Here is a 17,087-nt window from a genome sequence, read left to right as displayed (position 1 = left end):
GGCTTACATTTAACACTGCATTTCTGCATGTTTCAGAATGAAAGTGCAGGAAAAATCTATCACATAAGTACAGCTAACGGGGGGGGGGGGGGGGGGGGGGGGGGGGGGGGGTGGAGGGAATGACATGACTTGGTGGCTCCAGTCTGACTAAGGAGCTGCTTTAAATGTTTGTTAAGACATTTAAAGGAATTTACACTTCTAGCAAGTGATCACTTGGCATGTAAACTAGCAAACTATGACTCATCATTTTTTTATTCCACTGTTCTTGCTGAGTCACGACACGTTGGTAACCCTGGAGCTTGAACACAGCAGGATCGGTGCTGATTACAGCATCTGGGACTTTGCCTGCTCTGTCTGCCCTCTGCAGATGGACTCTCATCTTTATCTCAGAATGCCTCCACCCACCCTCTGCAGTGCACTACACCATTCTAGGAAAAAATTTCCACTTGCTTCTTGCACAGCACTTTCCCCAAACTTGACTGCTCTCTGTGAACTAAGGATGTCTCATTTGGCAAATGATTTAATGCCACATTACACACATCAGAATCATCACAGTGCCAAAAGGAGAAAAAAGCAAGTTTTCCCAGGAAAACCACTAGAAATTAGATTGTGGAAAAATGTGGGCTAGGTGTAGTCTTCACTGCATTTCAGCAAGCTCTTGTAATATTGTGAACAAAAGAGCATTGGTTTCAACACTTCTACTTCCACATGACTCCATGTGCATCCATGTTTGTGTTCACATGTACATCTATACACACTTACCTACAACAAAGCATGGCGCTTCACCAGTACACCAAACAATACAATTCCTTGAAGCTAAGGTCTCTTAATGTGTGAAATCTAAACTCAACCCCTGCATTGCAAGTCCTGTCAGGACTTCCTGACTTAAGAATGTCCCAAAGCACAAGAACTCTGGATCCCCAGCAGAAACCAGCGCACAATTTCTTGCTTGGTTCAGGCTGGCTGCTGGGATAATTGTCTTGTGTGAAATTTTGCTCTTCAGCTGAGCCCAAGCCACCCAGACTGTGGTCATGGCAGTGTTAGCTGCCATGGAAAAGCCAGCAGTAAGAGAAGGACTAGTGCTAAAAGGAAGAAAACAAATATAAAATCATGACATTATATCCAGTCAAACAAAAATCAGTAATTTCCATAGAGACAGCTATTTCAAGTCCCTCTTTTTATTTTTAAAATGTTTCTTCATATGTGTACGTGCCACAAAAATAAAACGATAGCTCCACAGATGCGACCTGCAAGCTGGAAAGAGAAAGCCAGAGCTCAAAAATCAAGTAATGCTCAAACATCCCAAAATTTCTAGGTTTTACACCACCTAATTAGCACAGCCAGAATCCCTTAACACAGATACCAACATCTAGTCAGTAGAGTAGGCCTAAAATAATTCCAATCAAAACCTATGTATTTGCATCATAACCTACTTCCTCTGTACTTGTACCTTCTTCTCATTTAGAATGCTACAGCTGCTGCTCCCTGGTACTCCACATCTCATTGCTAAGAGGAAGTAGGTTTCAAATACTGTCTATTTCATTATAAAAGAAAAAAAAACTGCAACAAGAATCTTGTTGCACTGAACAAAGGTACATGTGCTTGTAACATACAGCATGAGTAAGGGCTCAAAACAGCATTGTTCTGAGCCAGTCTAGGCTTCTGAATGACTCTGCCTCGAGGTAGCTCGGATTGACCAAGGCCATGGTGGGGACCTGACTTAAGTTTGGCCAAGCATGAGCCACTCTCCACACTGCCTGCTGCCTCTGCTTCTGGAGCACAGCTGATCGCCAACGTCCGAGCTGCATGGAGTCACAAGGCCTCAGGAAGGTGCAGCTGTATGGATTTGGTCCTGGGAAGGAGCAGAACAGTCAGGTACAGAGTGTGGCATCTGACACAGGACAGTCAGACCCAGGCTGCCTTCTCCCACAGCTCTGCTGGTCAAACCTTAATTGCAGGGCCTAGAAAGTAACAGCAAATTACCAGCTCACTAATAATGGAAGACAAGATACATGCAGAACTTGCAACTGCGTTCATCTCTGTTTTGCAAAGTGGTTTTTTTTGCATATCTTTACATTCTGGATATATAAAAACAAACACTCAGAAAATGTCCAGAAGAGTACTTGTTTTCCATTGGCCTGAAAACTTTCCAACTTGTCACTGCCATATTCTACATTGTTTAGGTCCATTGTTTCAAATTCAAATCCAAAATCCAATGAAACGTTTTACAAAAGATTACTGGAACCTGAATCTACTGCATTCTCTTATACATCCAAATCACATCCCGCTGTCAGATGGAATGAAGACAGTCCTTACCCTTAGTGCAAACACCACGTTGAAGAGAATCATTGTGGGCATCTCTCTCTTTGGTGAGGGATCAGTTTTGGATACCTGAAAAATATTTTTCAATAAATCCCACAGGCTAGTGTCAACTGGGTCCAGTAACAAAGAGGGAAAGAAGCCTAACTCAGTCAAATAGCAAGTTTACTGAGAAAAGAGAGCAGACAAATCAAATTATACCATCAAATTTGACTTGTAAAAAATAAAACTATGATTTTTTTTTTCTTTAATCAAAGTGCCACAGTTACTCTACGACACTGCGTTTTTTGAGAAGCTGTGAAGACTTAAACCAAAGCATTTTGGTCATGACCATAGAACATAGCAGTCTTAATAGGTGTCTTTACTATTGCATTTTATCATCTTTAGGGACCCTACATTTCAATTCCCCATTTGGATTGAGTCATGTTACAAACTGTTGCTTTTATTAGACCAAAAAATACACGCTAGAAGTGCAGTACTAAAATACGAGGTTTGTTTTTCCCTTCCTGCAGGATTTCAAACACATCCTACAGCCCCCCCTATTCTTTCTGCAGAAGAGAGCTTCAGCCCTAACTCAGGTACAGACTTTCTGGTGAGAAGGAACAGTGGAAGCCATCACATGCAAGTTGAGGTTCTGCATAAAGACAAACAACCCTGAATGGAGCAAGTGTCACCACAAGATGGAGCACAAAATCTGGAGGACATTTCTGCCGCCCCCAAAGTTCCCTGCTGAACACCCATCCAATCCCACGTGAGATCAGCTATAACCTATGGGGCCAAAAACCCAGGCAACCTAATACTTGGTCTCTACGCAACACGAGCATGTGTAGCTAATGCAGCATCTGAGACAGAGCAAATGCAGAGATGCTGGCAAAAGCAGAGCTGCATCCACCCTTCCTGACACGTCCCAAGCATCAGCAACAAACTGCTCAGCAGTAAGCTCCAAAATCTGAGTGCTTTCACTCAGCAGTCTTAAAAATTAGAGAAACTAAAAGCAGCAACAAAATTTTGTTTTTTTTAAGTATAAGTGAAGTCCTATCAAAAAGGCCATGACAGGAGGGTGGTAAAGCCAATTTACTGTGTTTATTTGTCTGGATTTACGGGTTCCAGGATGTCTCGTGAACTTTAATAGAGACTCAAAAGCATTTCCAAACATAGGGATTGATTCTGTTTCCTCCTTAAAATCAAAGAAACTGGCACCATTAATATCAATTAAAATGCAGGCTAGATTTCATATCACCTCTTGTCCAGAAAAAAAAGAAGAAATGACTAAGCTGGAAGAGAAAATGCTGAAGGAATTTGAAGAATTCTGAATATTCCTACATAAAAGGCAGTCTGGCACACAGGATTAACTACTTGTGTTCTTGTAACTCCTTAATCTCATCTGAGTAAGAATTTTCTGAGCTGTCCTATGGATTAATTTACTATAGTAAGAAACCTGCAGAAACCCAAACCAGAGATTGTCAGGTCTCCCCAGCCACTGCCTTTGGTTTATGGGAAAGGAGCTCCATCTAGCTTCCTCCTAACTGCAAAAGGGTCCCAGATTTAGACTCAAAGGAACTAGCAGAGATGGCTGCCACGTCTAGAAGTTTCTAGACACTAGAAACTTCTGGTGTGCCTACTGGGGTGATAAGACACACCCAAAAAGATCCTACAAGGAGAAGCAAAGTCTTTAAAGCACTTTATAACTTCCTTCAAGGATGGGCCTTCAACCTACATTGTCATAGGTAGCTTGTCTCCTGGATGGACCTCTGGTTAAGAACATTGCAGTCTTGTCCTCCAGCTCTTTCTCTGGTCCTGTTTCCTTTTTGCTCCTGGCTGGGGGACCCATATGAACCCTACGCCTGGTTCATCACTTGCCTTGACTGGGGGTGTTGATGTAGTTGCACAGCTTGGGGACGCCTGAATTCTCTCTTCCAACACAGCTTAAACATTTGAGGACTGAGTCTTGGTGACCCTACATCACATTTCTGGTAGACCCTAGACTGAGTTTCAAAAGTGGAACACGAGCATCTTTTGATGCTTGGAGCCAGCTCCTCACTTGGATTAAAGTAGTCTGGTCCAAATATCAAGCAGCAGATGCTAACAATCTGTTTCCATCTCTAATTATAGAGAGAACGATAAAATCGGCAAGCAGATTTTTTTTCCTGAAAAAATGAGTGACTTAGTAAATGTGATGAAAAATGAGACCAAAGCATTTCAGTGCAAGAGAAATCAGAGTTAAAATTCAGAAATTACCAAAGCCCACTTCATTCTTACAGTCCATCTTGTGACTTTGTCCACAAGAAGATTTTCGACCTCTTTCAACTTCCTGCCTGTTCTAAGCAAGCCTTGTGAATGACCTTCAGCACCAGTAAGAGTTAAAAGCCAAACAAGGCTAATGAGGCTTCTAGACTTTGTGAAGGTTTTGGGTTTTTTCAACTGCCATACTAATTAGAGGTGCTAAAAAGCTAACTTGCAATAACTAATATAATGAGAAACAGCTTTTTGAGCTGGACTGCTTAGTGTTACTTCTCTTTACCCACACTAGAGCAACCAGAAAGGGGCCTCTGCGAATCACTGACACAGCTCCCTCAGTTTGCCACTCACCGTATTTATCTGGAAGTAGAAGACAGCTTTGCGCATCAGGAAGTAAAAACAGGATCAAAACCCAACACACACATTCTGAATTCTGTTTCCTAAGCCATGCAGTTTGTAAAGAATGCAGGTCCCCAGAGTGGACCTCGTACCATACCTGCCCCAGGGCATGCTGAAGCAATGTGGGATGGCCAACAAAGCGAACATTATCAATCTTCAGTTCAAACTTTTTGCCACACATATCTGACTTGGTAGCCAAAATTGTTGCCAGAATGACATCCGAAAACCTTGAAGAGCAGAAACAGAAGTTATTACAATTTTCAAAAAGCATACCTGCAGAATATTCCTCCAAATAGAGATATATTTAACTCATGAGGTTCTGAAGTATTGAAAGTTGTGTTTAATTGTTGTACCTGGAGCACCACCAATTATGTAAAATTAAGAACCCCTTAATTACATCTCTCAGATCATCACAATTACGAAACAGGAAGCATTCACGACAAAGGCTGCAGGGTCATGCTTATTTAATTACATGCTGAGCAAAATACATTGGAAAGATTAGATGTAGTTCGCTTAAATACAAAACCAGCTTGAGTTAGCCATTGCCTGGATTTAGCTACAGGTTAATGAACTTACTAAGCAACTACATATTGACACAGCCTGTCACTCAAGCACAGAGATCTTCAAGCCACCCACTACGGCAAAGGGGAATGCAAGAAAAAGCTGATTCAATTCGAAGAAACATATAATCAACACTTGAACTTCCTTTCCCTAAGCTCGTCAGTGCAACAGATCCCAGCCTGTGGTCAGCCTGTTGCCTGGCCTGATCCTGGCTTTCTCATTTGATAAACCAAACTGAGACAAATTCATGACAGGGCAGGCCCTTCTCAGCACCAGCCATGGTGTTACTGGATTGCTCTGGACTGGTGGTGAGAAAGAAAGCAGCTACAAGACAGGAATGCAAGTACAGGAGTCTGCCCTGTAAAAGACAGCTACTGCTGCAAAACAAGTAAGAATCCAGTGTGACAAGGGAGGAATTCTGCAACTGCTCTTTCTGACGGCCTTGCAACACTGGCCTGGTCTCTACAAACACTTGTTTTATTTAGGGTGCCTCCGACATGGTGGAGCTCAAATCCACAGGGAGGAGGACCTCAGCTAGCTGCTGGAGGAAACTTGCAGAATAGGAGCACTGCAAGGTTTGATATTAGCAAGTTCTTTCCTCATCTGATTTCAAACCAGTTTCTGATGAGACCAATTTTTTAGGAATAAAAATGTTTATTTGATTTTCTTTATTTACATTCTGAGACGTGTCTCTGTCAGACCATCCCCATAAACCAGGCAGGTATCCCAGATAACATAGTATCACTCAGAGAAAAGGGCAGGCATGGGTGTGTGCTGCACTCACCTTATCTCCCAGCCACAAGTGAGCCCTCGATGCCCAGAAAAGGAATTAATGTATCATTTTTCTGGCTCATCTGAGTTATGGAGTACTACAGAAATTGAGACAAATGCACATAGCCAGGTCTTCTGTGTGTATCCATCTGCATACGACCCAGGGGGCATTTCTTTTATGAGACCTATATATGCTGAAGATGAAGGACAACACAGGGGCTTTACAAACTGTCAGAGCCCCAGTGTTTGTACAAACAAGTCATCTTGACCACAGCACATTGCTTACCTTTGGCTATGGAAAGAGGAGCTGCGTAGAAACTTTCAAATCCCTGACCACTGCTCCAAACACAGCTCAGGGCAAGCAGAGAGACAGGGAGACTAACCAGAGACTCCTGAGATTACTGAGCCTACGCTTTTCAGCCACCGCACTGGGCTGTATAACACATGGGTTTCATGAAGAAAGAGCAAAGCGGTCTCAAACAGGACCTGGACTGATGGTATCTGGAGATCATATTCAAAATAGAGAAGAGAGTCACCATGACAGCAGTGAGTTTTCCCCCTCTTTCTGCCCTGTTCAGCTGTGTTCCTTAATAGGCTCATCACAGAGCCAGGAAGACTAATAGCAATGGATCCAAAACGAGCATATGTTTCAGGGCATGAAACCAGAAAGAGGGTGAACTAGAAATTGTCTGCTTGTCGGTAAGAAATTAGTTACTCTTCCCTCCCCAGCCTTGGCAAAGGATACCTTGGGAGCTGGAAAACTGATCATCAGAATGACTTTCAGCACTGTTAAGATTTGTCTTTTACAGGAAATTACACTAGCATATCTTTTAACAGATAGATGTGATGCTGAATTAACAGTTCAGGAGTTCCCAAGGAGAGTTCAGGACATCAACAACCTTCTGTCTGCCCTACCTTGTAGGTGGCTCTGTGGGGAGGAAGAGGTGAAAAGGTAGATTTTGTAAAGCCCTCAGTATCTTCTCACTAGCAGAAACTTCTCTTTCTGTGAGAGTACTGTAACTGCAGTCAGACAACATACTTAGGATAGATAACCCTGTGATGGGTTACACAGATGCTACCTGATGGGTACAGACACCTGGTACCACCACAGACTCTCCCAAGAGTGACCTGGATTCCAGCCCCATTCTCCTTGCCTAAATTTATGGGGATTTCTGGTTTAAGGGTTTTCTCCCCCAGTGCTCTTCCTAATTTATACATTTCTTAGGCCTCAGGATGATAGGGAGATTGAGGGACAACAGATACACTATTCCCATCATTTCAATTAATCATCTTAGAAAAGGACACTTTTACTTTAAATATTTTAATACTGATTTTCTAATCTCTGGGGTATATTAGATAACCTAAAAATACTGACTTATCAGAGCCCAAGAGTTTGTTAGAAGCAGATTAGGTTTCACAGTTGGGTAGTAACAGTCCCTTCTCCTTCTATGAGACTACTCTGAGGATTGTGATTTCCAGAGGGAAGCAAACCTCTCCCGTAAAAAGGAATTCAGCAGGCAGAAACTAAACACAAGAAACAAAAGCTTTCATTTGCCCCAGATATCCTACCGCTCCTCTCATGAGCTCAATATAGCAGCAACAGCAGACAATCTCGCACTACCATACAAACCACACTAGTGCAGATCGACTACTGTCACCAGTATCTCCTCTGGAAACCCAGCTGAAACAACAATTGCTTTAGCACATGGAAAAGGAGGGGGAAAAGCACCTCAAGCACAAATTCACTTCTTCCCCCCAAGAATGGCTAATAACTTTTTATATACCACAGGAACTGAAAGCAAGGGTTTTGTAAAGAATTCTTCTTTGAAGTACTTTAGAATGGGAGCTGAGTATGTAGGTGAGCATCTTCAGGTTAAGCAGGGACTAGAGATGCTGTTTAATACTTCCGGGGTGCTGGGTAGAGATAAGTGCTTTTTCCTCCACACATCCAAAAAGGGGGTACAGTGCAATCATCCAGTTAAACATAGTAGGGCACCAAGAACAACCAACCAGCATGGCTGCTCAAAACCAGGTCTCTGAAGAGTTCTCTGTCATTACTGTGATTAAATAGTTTACTCACTGATCTGTACTTTTAAGTCATTGGTCATCAGACAGCAATTTATTTTAGGGCTCCTTGTTGGAACAACTACAATGCCAAGGCTATACTTGTTGCATTCTCATAAGATCACAACCTTTCTCAGTTCACAGAAGGGACAGTACCACACCTATTCTGAATACCCTACAGGAAGCACAGAAATGTTAGTAGGCCCTTTGTAATTACCCTGGCATAAACCTTTAGCAGTACATTTTCTACAGACATTGTGATTTAGCATGTAATTATCTCATCATTTGGTGTAAAACAGAAACCAGAAACAAAGCACAATTACAAGGATGGTGAGAAAAGAAAGCCATTCTAGACAAAGGTGATTGTTTAGAACGTTTGGTCTTACCCCGAAACCAATTGCTCATCAGTTAGAGGACATTGGTCTCTGAAATGGGAACATGGCCATAAACACAAAACAAAATACAACAAAAGCAAATAAACGAGGCAAGTACATAAAATACAAAAAGAAAAAAAAAGAGATAATATTAAAAACTAAGATGAAGTATTAAGGGTTAAACTCCTGAAACTCCTGTAAAGGAAATACAACTATTGCAGAGTCAAAAGTTAACGGTAGGTGAATTCCAGGGACATACTGCAGGCTTAGATTGACAACATGGAGAAACAGGCCAAGGCATTTTCATCTTCTCACTAACACTGGCTGCTGTAATGTGATCCTACAATACACTGCATTTATGGAGCTGTATTTACATGATATATTTTATTTCATGCTTACCTTAATAAAAAATAGAAGAGGTTACGGTCTGATTTAGAGCAGATTCTAAACTTCAGTTTCTTTTCTAGGCTGTTTCTGGCTTTCTCACTAAAGGAACATCCTGTGCAGCCCCAAATGACCCATAGCTTTTCCCATACCCACAAGACCCAGAAAAAGAGGATGCCAAACATTTATTGTTGCATGCACAGCCAGGATTCTACAATGGGCCTTGCACACAGAGCCACTGCTTATTCTCCCAGGGATCTAAACAACAGGTACAAGCCTGGCCAGACTCACAAGCATGAAATCATTCTCCAACTCTCTGCCTGTCCCCTTTAATCCAGTGATTAAAAGGAAGTGTCCCAGGCAATAAGCAGAAACTTAGGAAGAGTAGGCTGAAAAAGTTTTCAAGGCAAACAATCCAAAAAGGCTCTTTACAACAGGCATACAGAGCAAGGCTCTGTTAACAGCTGTACTCACTTTTGTATCAGAGAAACAAACACTTATTTTCATTTTAAGTCAAACCCTTTTTTTTTTTCCTCAAACACCAAGGAAAAACAGGACTTGTTTCCTGAAATAAATTTCCCAAATATACTAAAAAATTAATCTGATAAAAGCTTTATACTGTCCACATTAGAAAGAGGATGCAAAATGAAAACCTTAACAATTATTTAATCCAAAAGACAGCATATTTCTACTGGTCATGTTGAAAAGGGAACCTAGAGCAATCCTAAATGACAAACTATACAAAGAGAGTGATATTACAGGAAGGGTGTTTAAAGGCATGGATGGACGAATGGAAAAGCACAGGCTTACAGAAAGGAAGCCTTTCAGAACACATACAAGGAAGAACGCTGGAGTCCAGTGAAAGAGGGACAGAGGATACAGAAATGTTATCACAGGAGAGCTACTGTTTGTTAGAAAGGGACATTCAATTCCTTGTTTGTCAGTAACTTGGGGTTTGTTATAACAGAAGCGTTTGGCCAATTAATGACATCAGTGCTGACGCACTTGCTAAACCTCTTTTGGTTAGTCTGTTAGGCTACTAAAAAATGCCAAGTCTGGTCTAACATATGTTGCTATACGTGCATCCTCATTAGAATTTTTGCTTGCTGACTATACCATTTTCAGAAAAACTACAAAACCCATTTCAAACCAATTCAACCAAGCATTACCTTATGGCTTCTAAAGGGTATTTGCCTCATGTATTTTTGGGAGGAGGAAAGAGACATGGGCAGTCCTCTCCATGAACTGTGAGGGCTATGTATTACTGGTAAAGCGCTCAAAAACTGAAAGATGTTTCTGAAGACAGCTAATGATTAAAGGCTGAGAAGAAGCCAACAGAGACAACTGACAGGAAATTTGTTTTGACAGTGACAGATTCTTCTGAATACCTTTTTGTTGCACAGCCACCATCAACACACCTCAACCACTTCTGCTGCTTGACTTCCTTTTAAAGGAAGAAAAATCTGTATTCTGATGACTCAAACTCACAGCTCCATTAAGTAGAAATTAATACAAGCAAAAACACACTGGTAACCTAGAGGTAGGACTGTCATGAATAGGCTGCAGCTGTCTATAAAAACCAAAAAGCTTAACAATGACCAGGAAATTTGGGTCTAAAGACTAGAAGAAATCCAATTATGCGTATCATTATGCTATACCAAAATGGAGTTAAGGCACCCAAACTAATCTAATTTTGTTCTTTCTGAGGCCATAAAGGAATACATACACCTCAACAGCTCCAGGAAAGGGCAGCTCAAAAATAATCAATCTGGGTTCCAATAGCATACGGAAAAAGCCACAGTGAACCTTATTTTTAGGCTACAATCAGTGCTAAATTGCTAGTAAATTAAAGACAGCCATCCAGTATAAAAAAGGATGAATCCATCCCTCGTAAAAACTATTGCAGCAATAAGGTAAATCTGAATCAACCTTTTCAACGGAACATGAGAACACAGCAAAAACCCAACCCCTCAACATTATCAAACTTGCCATACACCATCAACCCCACCTAGAAGTCTGCCCGCTCCAAAGCCTCAATTTGTGCCACCAAAACCATCCATAGATGCTACTGTGATGCAGTGATTAAAAGGAATCTTTTTGCCACCTCTTCCTTAAAGAAGCCTTCCGGAAATAATATGAAACCATTTGATAAATTACTTTCATCAAGAGCAACTCCAATCAGAAAAATCACCACCACCAGAAAACAGACTGGACTTCATGCTGGTGAAATCTTTCAGTTCATACTGAACCGAGTGCTTCAGGAAGAGAACCACTGCACCACTGCACTGTGGAAGAACAAACTTACAGAGACACAACTGCCACCAGGGGAATGGCTCTCCAGTCACTATTCCTGGTCTCAATAGGAAACCACAGAACACATTCTGACCAGGAGCCCAGGAGTGAAAATTCAGAACACTGGTGAGGGAAAAAAAAAAACATGGGCTCAATGACAATACTGGTTTCACAGCACATGAAAAGTGAACTCCTTCTGTTCCTAGTTTACAAATCACATGCATTGCACCATCTCCAAGACATCTGCACTTTTCTGCCTCCACTCTCCCTTTAAAATCTCTTCTGCTGCAAGGTACCAACTTCTGTTACTCCTAAACCAGTCTGATACAAATCAAAAGTCTGAGCAATCTGTTGTACACACTTCCGAAAATCCCTTTTTGCGTTGTGCTGGAAGAAGAGCCTGTGTACCTAAACCAGAAGTTTTAGGCTACAATCAGAATTAGGTACACTTAAGGTACAAACAGAAGTTTTAGGTACACAGGCCCTTCTTCCAGCACAAAAGTCCAGGGAAGGATATTAACTCTGCCAACAAACCTCCTCTTGTCTAATATAAATTAACAGCACCAGCATATAAACAGCATCAGTGGTTTCTTCCACAAGCTGCTGTCACTGAAGAGAAGGATACATTTAACTGCTACATCAGTTGTATGGGATGCAGTGTACTTACAACACTGATTACACTGATACTGGGAAAAAGCTTTTCAATAAAGAAACACAGTTCGAAGTTTTGAATGCAGATGCCCAGCCATGTAAGCAGCACAAGCAGTGTGCTGGACCTCAGTATCTGGCCTCTAACAGAACCAGCATTTTCAGAGCAACATAAATGCTCCTTTTCTTCTACTCCCCCTTCATCTGCATGGCAGCTATAGACGGATCCATGGGAGATAATTTAAGGTGCTTCCTACTGGTGTTGGCAAACAGCTCAATTTCATCTAAGAAGATGTGAGGCTTATAAACACCGACCTTAGTAAGCATGAATTTGTATGTATTGCTATATACAAAACTGTGCAAGTGACAACTTCTGTTTTCCGAACACCATCACTGCAGAGGGGATTTCTGTCTTAATATGTTTCATTCAGCACTTCAGAACTGTAATACTTGTGTTTAGTGAGCTCAGTTGAGAGATCCCTTTTACACACTAAAAGCTTAACAAATACCTGACCAGGAGATTAAACACTAACTTTCAAGTCCAGAGTTCTGGACACCACTACAATGAAATAATCTAAACCTTTTCTTAATGTGGGTTATATGCCAGCACATTCAACCTACTTAAAACCAGTTTCAGAAAAACACTAGCAGTTTTCTCATCTAACCATAATTTGAAATCATAAAAGCTTTTCTTAAATCACTACAGCAGCCACATATTGCATCACACTAATTCAGCACCACAGGCAACATTCCGCCATCATAACTCCATATTAAGAGCTTCTTCCAACCTGCAGAAATGGCAGAGGCAACAAGAATCAGTATTAGACAGAAGCTGGTCCTGTTCCAACACTATCTTAATCTACACGTAGGGAAATACTAGAACCAGGGTTCTGAACAGCAACCAACAAAATCCCTGAGATAACCAGCACTGCACTGAGTCCTCCTAATGTGCACACTAGCTGCTGTCCATAGCACATAGCACAATGCCATTCACCAATTCTCAAACTTAAAAACCAGCGCTTGCTCCCACTGGAGTTGTGCGCTGTACCAAACTGCACTCACCAGAGACACAACAGAAGGCAGTATCTGAAGGTTTCAAAGATGCCAGAAGAGGCAAGAGATAGAGGTTACTACCTCAAGCAAAATGCTTTTTCGTAATATCTCAGTCCTGGAAAAACATATGAATTGATGAAGTTTACTGTCACGGGTGGTTTTAATTTCAGGTAAGCCATTCTCAGTCATAGAGTTAAAAACACGCCTACATGTTGTGAGGTTGGAATCTAAATTTCTTGAGGAGGACACAAGTGATGAATACTCCTTTTTCACTATTCTATGAGAGAATAGAGGAACTGGTCCATTTTATTAATATTGGGGATGTAAACTTATATCACACACACACAAAAAAAAATCTGCAACTGAATTATGGGCCAACAGTCAAAAAAAAACCTTTTTATTTCCCAGATTTGTGTCATATCCAATAGTGACAAATTTAGAACCATGCAGCAGATCTCAAATTTTCTACAAAAACTAATTACAGAGTCCATTTGTATGTACATGCATGCTGGACACTGCCTATTTTCCATGCGTTTGTTACCCACTGATTTCCTGTAACGGAAAAACCCTTTAAGTCTCACTTTTCTTTTAAGCTACTATTTCACTCCACAGACACAAAGGCAGCTATATCTGGGGAAACAAAATTAGTTATTCATTAGTGCACAGCAACTGCATATGACAACTACATGAGCTAGGGAGGAATTTGAGGCAACTGAATAATACATCCAGTAAAGAGGTATGCAGGTAAAGAAAAGTGGAATTTTGCCAAAGGATTAATACTCCTGGTTTTGAAAAAGTAACACTGCCTTTCTAGTGGGCATGAAATACCTGATCTATACCTTTCCCAGAAAACAACAGATTCAGTAGCGCTTCCTCATGAGACATTCCTCCTTACTAAGCACTCATTTACTCATAACTTTGCATTAAAGCATTTTCTGGCAGGCCGTCGTCTATACAGTCTGAGAAAATTTGCCTACTGAATCAAGAAGCAACAGAGCCAGGGGCCATCTCTCTTCTGTTTCAAAATCTTGAGCAAGGAGAAATGCTTCCCCTACCTGGAGTCCCCATCGGGATCTTCTGTGGTGTCACCAGAGCCATTCACAGCGTATCGACTCCTCGGTTTATCTGAAGCAAAGAACAGACAACCTTTTCTGGGAACAATTTCCTTAAAGTGTGTGTCAAGAAAATACTCATCTGTGCCCTTTAAAAACTATCAAAAGGCAGATCTAAAAAAAGTAGTATTAAAACCAGAAAGCCTCTTCATTTTTAGGTTGAAATACCTGATCTTGTTTTTTCTGTTCTCATTCAGAAACACAGTAAAAAAAAATAGGGGAAAGAGTAGAAAATGTAACATTCACAGAAACAACTTTTCTCTCAAGTGCCAGGTAACCCTTTGCAGTTTTAGACAGAGTGGAAAACAGAATTTTGCCTGATGCACTTCCTTCTTTATTGCTCAGGTTTCACGGCCCTAATGCTCCAGAAGCCCCTCCTGCAGTGTCAGGTATCAAAACCCTTTACCAACAAAAAGCAGAAGTGGGGTGGGAGGGAAGCAGCCAGCTAAAAGAGAAAGACATCATGTCCGATTTTACCTATAAAAACAAGTAATGGTTTAAGGACAATTCTCTCCTGGTAGAAATGGACTCACAACCTAGAGGGGTGCCAAACCTCTCATGATATATGTGTTAGCAAGCGACTCGAGTCAAAGAGCCTCATCACTTCCACACCTTTAGGCCACACACCAAGAGCCTCACTTCTGCCCCTGCCTCCACCTTCCCTTACAGCTCCTGCTCATCCAGGAAAACCACCACCAAGCACTGGTTCCATAACACCCAGCACTAATGTGGTTCAGTTAAAGTGTGGTGTGAGGTGTGTGCTTGTGGGGGTGCCAGGGCACCTGGGGGGTATGAGGCATGGGGGTGTGAGGCAGGGTGCTTGTGAGGGGAGTGCGAGGGGTGTGTGGAGAGTACTTAGGGTGTGTGTGGGGTGAGAGGGGTGTGTGGAGGCTGTGAGGGGTGTGTGAAAGGTGTGTGTGGGACTGCGTGCGGGCTGTGAGGTTTACCAGCCCCGTAGTGCTGCGGGGGGTTGCTGGCCCCCACGGGCTGCAGCGGGCCCCCGGCGGAGGCTCCCGCACTCCCCGGGTCGAGCTGTCCCCCCGGAATAGCGCACTTACTGGCCTGTGCGGCGGGGTGCTCGGCGCCGCGCTGGAAGGGGAAGCGGAAGAGCAGCTTGTTGCCGCGGCTGCCCGAGCTCACCAGGATAACGCTGATGGGGCTGGTGCTCTCACCCATGCCGGCGCACCGCGGTACTGTACGGCCCGGCCCGGCACGCAGGAAGGCCGCCCGGTGCCGCTGGCTTCCGCTTCCGCTGCCACCAGCGCCCGGACAAGGCGAGCGGCTGCCGGCGGGCGGAGCGGGGACGGAGGAATGGAGCTTCCCGGCTGCGGGCTGAGCTCTGGCGTCTCACAACCTCGATCAATCCAGCGCCCCACAGCCCCGTCCCCAGTACAGCCCAGTGCGCCCAGATCAGCCCAGCACCTCACACACGCTCTGCCCAGCGCTGCCGTTTTTCAACCCAATGTCCCCCATTCAGACTCGTACTTCCATGGACACCGCTCCCTGTTCCACGCATTTCCAGTTTATTCCAGTGCTTCACGTGGCTATGGGCAGATCAGCCCAGTGCCCCCAGCATGTCCCAGCGCCCCCAGTTCAGCATGATGGACCTGCAGCCACAGCGCTAGCCCCGGAGCTGTCACGCAGGCGCTGCTGGGGGCTGCTCATTGCCATTGGCCTCCATGGGTCATTTGTGGCCTTTCAGCCATCTCAGACTTCTGACATCTCCAGAGTTTTACTGAAGTCGTTGGCAAACAGCAGCGTGAGCTTGTCCCTCCCTAGCAACTCAGTCATTACTGGGTGCCCACAGGAGGCAGGATGCCAGTCTGAATCTTGGACCCCCACGCTCATGGAAAGGCTCACTTCATCTTGTTTCTCACGTTCATTGCTGATCTCAGGGCACTTTACAGCACTAATACCTTGTGGTCCCTAATAATTTACTCCTGGCTCTAGATTAGTAAAGGTAACGTTACTTCCCCTGGCAGCTGTCTTGGTACCTTTGTCTTACTTTGTCTTTAATCGAGATCAGAAATCATCGCAAATTACAGAGAAGATGTCCTGGGTTTTGCTCACAAATTCTTCTGTACTTGCTTGCATTATTTAGACATTTGAACACTCTGAGATATCCCCACTCTGGATTTTGCTCTGCGGTTCCCCCCAGGGACGCTGCACAGAGGTGGTGGCTGAAGAGGCAGATGAGCACACGCAGCACAGGTGTAATCTGCAGGGCCATTCTCTGCAAGGCCAGCGATAACCATTGAAGCAAGAGAAGATGTCACAGAGGGGAGAGAATGGTGTAAGGGAGATTAAAGAGCAGTCGTATTATCACAGTGGAGCATTCCTCATGCACCAGTACTCAGCAGCTACATTAAAAGTCCCCAGAGTGTCTGTTTTGAAGCATAATTTTACTTTCTTAATCAATTACAGACATAATTGTCTTTCCAGCTGTTGGAAGCCATAGTTAAGTTAAAACAAAGTTGCAAGTTCTCTGAACACTGTCAGGAAATTAAAGAACAAAGCAAGGATTTAGATTCCACTTTTAAGATTTCCAAAACTTAATGTGCCCCAAATTTATCAGAATTAGAGCAAATCTATGTGCCAGCTTATCCACAGGATTTCCCCATATGAGGGAGACAGTGCCCAGGGAGAATACAGACCCGTGTGGAAAGTTATCCCTGACCTCACGGTGGTGCCATTCAATTGCTTGCTGGATTTACAGTCAGGGCTGATGGAAATTATAATCCTAATTTCATAAGGAGCAAACAGTCCTGTTGCTCATTTCTGCCATTTAAAATGAGAAACTCTAGCAGCCTGCTTTTGGGACATGATTAAAACAGACCTATGTTAATACTAAAAGTCACCTTTGGTGACATTT

At 43.0% G+C, this 17,087-nt stretch overlaps 1 protein-coding gene across 9 annotated transcripts in view; it reads right to left on the bottom strand.

Annotated features, from left to right (window-relative positions):
• Window positions 1–15,484, bottom strand: part of NPRL3 (NPR3 like, GATOR1 complex subunit) — a 43,571-nt gene extending 28,087 nt beyond the window's left edge. Inside the window, exons 1-5 of one of the 9 annotated variants that reach the window (XM_057406562.1) lie at window positions 15,356–15,484; window positions 14,159–14,228; window positions 8,739–8,777; window positions 5,054–5,183; window positions 2,317–2,391 (exon numbers count right to left, since the gene is read on the bottom strand). In XM_057406562.1, coding sequence (XP_057262545.1) covers window positions 2,317–2,391; window positions 5,054–5,137 — 159 coding nt within the window. In that variant the 5' untranslated portion in view covers window positions 5,138–5,183; window positions 8,739–8,777; window positions 14,159–14,228; window positions 15,356–15,484. The other 8 variants (XM_057406564.1, XM_057406559.1, XM_057406558.1 and 5 more) reach the window with 8 other exon arrangements.
• Window positions 15,485–17,087: the final 1,603 nt, after the last annotated feature.

The sequence above is a fragment of the Pezoporus wallicus genome, unplaced genomic scaffold (genome assembly GCF_028554395.1).
Source record: "Pezoporus wallicus isolate ANWC-B61680 ecotype Strahan unplaced genomic scaffold, APGP_CSIRO_Pwel_v1 contig_6155, whole genome shotgun sequence".
NCBI lineage: Eukaryota > Metazoa > Chordata > Aves > Psittaciformes > Psittacidae > Pezoporus > Pezoporus wallicus.
Note: the sequence above shows the minus strand (reverse complement) of the source record. Positions and strands in the feature narration are given on the sequence as shown.